The sequence below is a fragment of the Eurypyga helias genome, unplaced genomic scaffold (genome assembly GCF_000690775.1).
Source record: "Eurypyga helias isolate BGI_N326 unplaced genomic scaffold, ASM69077v1 scaffold29199, whole genome shotgun sequence".
Classification (NCBI taxonomy): Eukaryota; Metazoa; Chordata; class Aves; order Eurypygiformes; family Eurypygidae; genus Eurypyga; species Eurypyga helias.
In genome coordinates this window covers 13,353-17,601 of record NW_010274400.1, presented here as the reverse complement: position 1 = coordinate 17,601, position 4,249 = coordinate 13,353, and the positions used below count along the sequence as shown (strand labels likewise).

The following is a 4,249-nucleotide window of genomic DNA, read 5'->3' as shown; positions in this document are numbered from 1 at the left end:
GGGAGCCGCTCCCCGCGCCGTGGGAGGATGGAGGTCCTGCAGCTCCTGCGTCTGCTCCTCCCCCCCGCCATGCTGGGCCTCTCCCAGACAGTGAACCCCTTCGTGGCCCAGCAGACCCCCCCAGACCCTTGCTATGATGAGAGCGGTGCTCCTCGCCGCTGCATCCCTGAATTTGTCAATGCTGCCTTTGGGAAGGAGGTTCAAGCCTCCAGCACATGCGGGAAGCCCCCGACACGGCACTGCAATGCCTCAGACCCCCGCCGAGCCCACCCACCCGCCTACCTGACCGACCTCAACACCGCCTCCAACATGACGTGTTGGCGCTCGGAGACCCTCTACCACTCGCCCCAGAACGTGACCCTCACCCTCTCCCTTGGCAAGAAGTTCGAGGTGGTCTACGTCAGCCTTCAGTTCTGCTCACCCCGGCCCGAGTCCACCGCCATTCTCAAGTCCATGGACTACGGCAAGACCTGGGTGCCGTACCAGTACTACTCTTCCCAGTGCCGCAAGATCTATGGCAAACCCAGCAAAGCCACCGTCACCAAGCAGAACGAGCAGGAGGCCCTCTGCACCGACGGCCTCACTGACCTCTACCCCCTCACCGGCGGGCTCATTGCTTTCAGCACCCTTGACGGACGACCCTCCGCCCAGGACTTCGACAGCAGCCCCGTGCTCCAGGACTGGGTGACAGCCACTGACATCCGCGTGGTTTTCAGCCGCCCGCATCTCTTCCGTGACCTGGGCGGTCGTGATGATGGTGAGGAGGAGGGGGGCACCGGCTCGACCCCCTATTACTACGCAGTGGGTGAGCTGCAGGTCGGCGGGCGCTGCAAGTGCAACGGGCACGCTGCGCGCTGCGTGAAGGACAAGGAGCAGAAGCTGGTGTGTGATTGCAAGCACAACACGGAGGGGCCCGAATGCGACCGCTGCAAGCCCTTCCACTACGACCGGCCCTGGCAGCGGGCCAGTGCCCGCGAGGCCAACGAGTGTCTGGGTAAGTGATTTTTAAATGGTTTTGGGTTTGGTTTTTTCTGAGGCTGAAACCCCAAAACTAGTCACTGGGACAAGAGGTGGTGGGTGCTGAGCCGAAGCGATGGAGCGTGCTTGTCTGGAGAGTCTGGGGAGCAACCCCCTCGCCGGACACCTGGGAATGTCTCAAGCATCTGCCCTGTCTCTGCTGTGGGTGCCCCTCCCGGGGTGTGTCGGTTCAGCCAAAGAACCAAAACCTGCCAAAAAAATCACCGGTGTCTTCCAGCTCGTCAGCAAACCACACTGTCGATGTGGGATGCTTGGCTAGGGGTGTTTCCCTTGGGCATCAAACTGGCTGTCCCTGGGCTCGGAGAGAGAATCGTGGTGGTCCCCTGTGAGATGTGCTTTGGGCAGGGAACAGGCAGCAAAAGCAGGCAGCGATTAAGGAAATACTTGAGGTACCCCGATCTGACATTTTATCACTGGTGTTCGGTCTAGCCTGGTGCTTTGCGTGGCTGTTTCAGCTTGTCTGTCTTTGCACAGGTTTCCATGACTTAAAAACATTGGCATATTTCAATGCCAATTGAAGCATTTCCAAAATATCAATCTGGCATTGCTTGGCTGTCCTGCTCGTGAATCTTTGTGGGATTTTGGTGCAAGTTCTTGACTTTTGTCCTGATTTGGGATGGTTTTGGGGGATACCAGAGCCTTGTGAAGGTCTTGGAGTGGAAGGAACAGCCTCTCACCCCTCCTGGACTGGAGTCCAGGTCCCAGAGTGTGGGAAGAGGGTGGAGACAAGAGGATGTGCCAGAGGTCAGAGGGACTTGTTAGTATTTGTGATCGATGTCCTGTTGAGATCCCTGCTGTTGGCTTAAATGTATATATGTTACAGTGAATTTTTCTAAGAATGGCTGAAAAGGCAGCAGATACAAAGCAAGTGCTGGAGCCAGTGCTTTGAACCACTTCATGCCCTGTGGGAATGTGTCAGCCCTTGCGTTTTCCCACTTGTCTCAGAAAGATGAGTTTTGGAGCTGAGAGGGGAAAAAACCCTCAACTCGACACCCTGCCATGGCTGCTGCCTCCAGCTGCCAGCAGGTCGGGCAGGGGAGGGCTCTGGCTGGGGAGTGAACCCACGGAAACCCTCTGGGACAAAAGGAGGACCCTGACCCGATGGCTGCCTCCCTTGTGGCATCCCATGCTGCATCCTCCTCCCTGCCGAATCCTTTGGTAAAGCAGCGTGATGGCAGCAGAGCTGGCTCTGCTGGCACAAAAGGGGTTAAAGCAGAGGAAGCTTATTTCAGGGGAGCATCCACAGATCTCCTGTCTGTCTGTCCATCTTGTCCATCCCAGGGTCAGGGTCCTGCTTTGCAGGGCCGTGCTCCTGAGCATCCCTGCCCCCAGCTCTGTCACCCTTCTGGCAGATGGGGCTGGAAAGATAAACGAGGGAGAGCAGAGGAGGCGGGGCCCGGCACGGTCCCTTCAAGCTCCCCCCTGACAAGCCCCACGCACAAAGACGCTTCCCCAAGCTGCGTGTGAAAGTGGTTTTTCCTGTTGATTCGCTCCCCTTCTTTCTCCCTTTCCCCTCTCGGGCTTTGTGCCCTCTCTGAAGGGACCTGAAAGAGCTTCTCCATCACCCGCCTCCCAAGGGCTTAGTGGCTGAAAGCTGGATTAGCTCCCCGAGCCTTCCCCTCTGTGCCTTTCAACAATGACATCTCCCCAGCCAGCACGAACAGACGCAGCAATTAGCACCAATTAAAAGGAGAGGCCGCCCGGGAAGTTCCCTTTGCTCAGCCCAGGGGCTGTGGGGTTTCGGACTCCAGTCCTGTGGCCCGGCAGGAGTGATGCTGGCTCGTGGTGGTGGATGGTCACGTGTGGCTGGGGAGGGGTGACAGAGAGGAGGGGGTGGATGGATGCAGGACCTTGGCAGCCAAGTGCTAGCTGAGGAGTAGGTTCAGGGGGCTGCAGCACACCAAAAGTGGGTCCGGATGGAGCCATGGGGCTGGTACAGCCGCAGATCATGCTGGGTTGTCACCTCTTGGCTCTGTGCTCCCCACTGCCCTGCATGGGGCTTTGTTCCCCTCCAACTTCACGGGAGTCTCTGCCTTCTCTGGCATGAGGACAAGCTGATGTCCTGTACCATGTCATGGTGCTGGGACATCCATCCATGCAGCTGGGGGTGAGGACAAACGTCTCATTTCACAAAAATGTCTGCCTCTGGCTGATGCGGGGAAACACAGAGGTGAGATGCCTGAGGTCTGAGCACTGGCGGGGGGTGCGACCCCACCACAGCTGCCATAGGGTGGCCATGGCATTCATGGGGACATGGCCATGTTGTGGTGGCATGGGGGTCAGCAGGACTTTGGCAAGCAGGCAGGTTTAGGGATGTCAGAGCCAGGTCGGTGACAGTGGATTTGCCAGGCTGCTGGCTTGGCAGGAGGGAACAGTGCCAGGTCTGCGCTGCACGGTGCGTGGCCCCGTGCCTGGTGATGGTGAGCAGTGCCATCAGTCTGCGGGCACAGGGGGCTTACTGATACCCCAAAAGGGCTGTGTGTCCCACGAGGAGCTTGCCCTGCCAGTATTGGGATGCTCTGGGTACCCTCTGCCCAAAACAGGGCAGGCCAGAGAGAGGTGTCCCCATCCGTGTGTCCCCCCAGCTTTCAGCTCAGGTCAGTGAAGGATAATCCCGGCAGAGCAGCCAGCAGGAGCACGATTGCCAAAATCCCAAGCACCCCCCGGTGATGATGCTTTGGCTTTATTGTGGCAGTGCACCTCCTCCTTCCCACCGCTGCCGCTGGGCCCTGCCTGCACATGCGGCGCTGCTCAGGGCAGCCGGTCACCCCCTCGGCAGGCTGTCCCCAAAACACCCGGCCTGGGGGGGGAAGCGGATTAGCACAAGGCAGCCACTGGAAGTAATTGATGCACTCGCTGGTGATGCGGGAGCTCTTGTTCCCTTTGTGGCCAACGCGGCGGGAGCGCTCCCTGGAGCACCGGGATAATGCACGGGACTCACTTTGATCTGGGGGGCTCGGCGGGGAAGGGGCTGCGCTCTCCTGGGAAGGCCTTGCTGGCTGCTGCTCCCTCTGCTCCGGGCTGGGGGCTGTGACAATTGATCTGGGATGCCAGCGCTTGAAAACACCAAACCCCGGGGCAGTGATGGGATGCAGAGGATCCCATGTGCTCCCCCTGTGCCGTCTGCCCCTTCCCCTACGTTTGCTTTCTTTTTCTCTCTCTGTGCTTCTGCAAAAAATCTCTCCGGGATCCCCGGGGACCTGGCCTGGGC

At 59.1% G+C, this 4,249-nt stretch overlaps 1 protein-coding gene across 1 annotated transcript in view; it reads left to right on the top strand.

The window, feature by feature from the left end:
* Positions 1–27: 27 nt before the first annotated feature.
* LOC104515719 (netrin-3-like) overlaps positions 28–4,249 on the top strand; it is a gene marked incomplete at its 3' end in the record, with an annotated part of 14,953 nt that continues 10,731 nt past the window's right edge. The window contains 1 exon segment of the mRNA XM_010159806.1: positions 28–994. Within this exon segment, the coding sequence (XP_010158108.1) occupies positions 28–994 (967 nt within the window).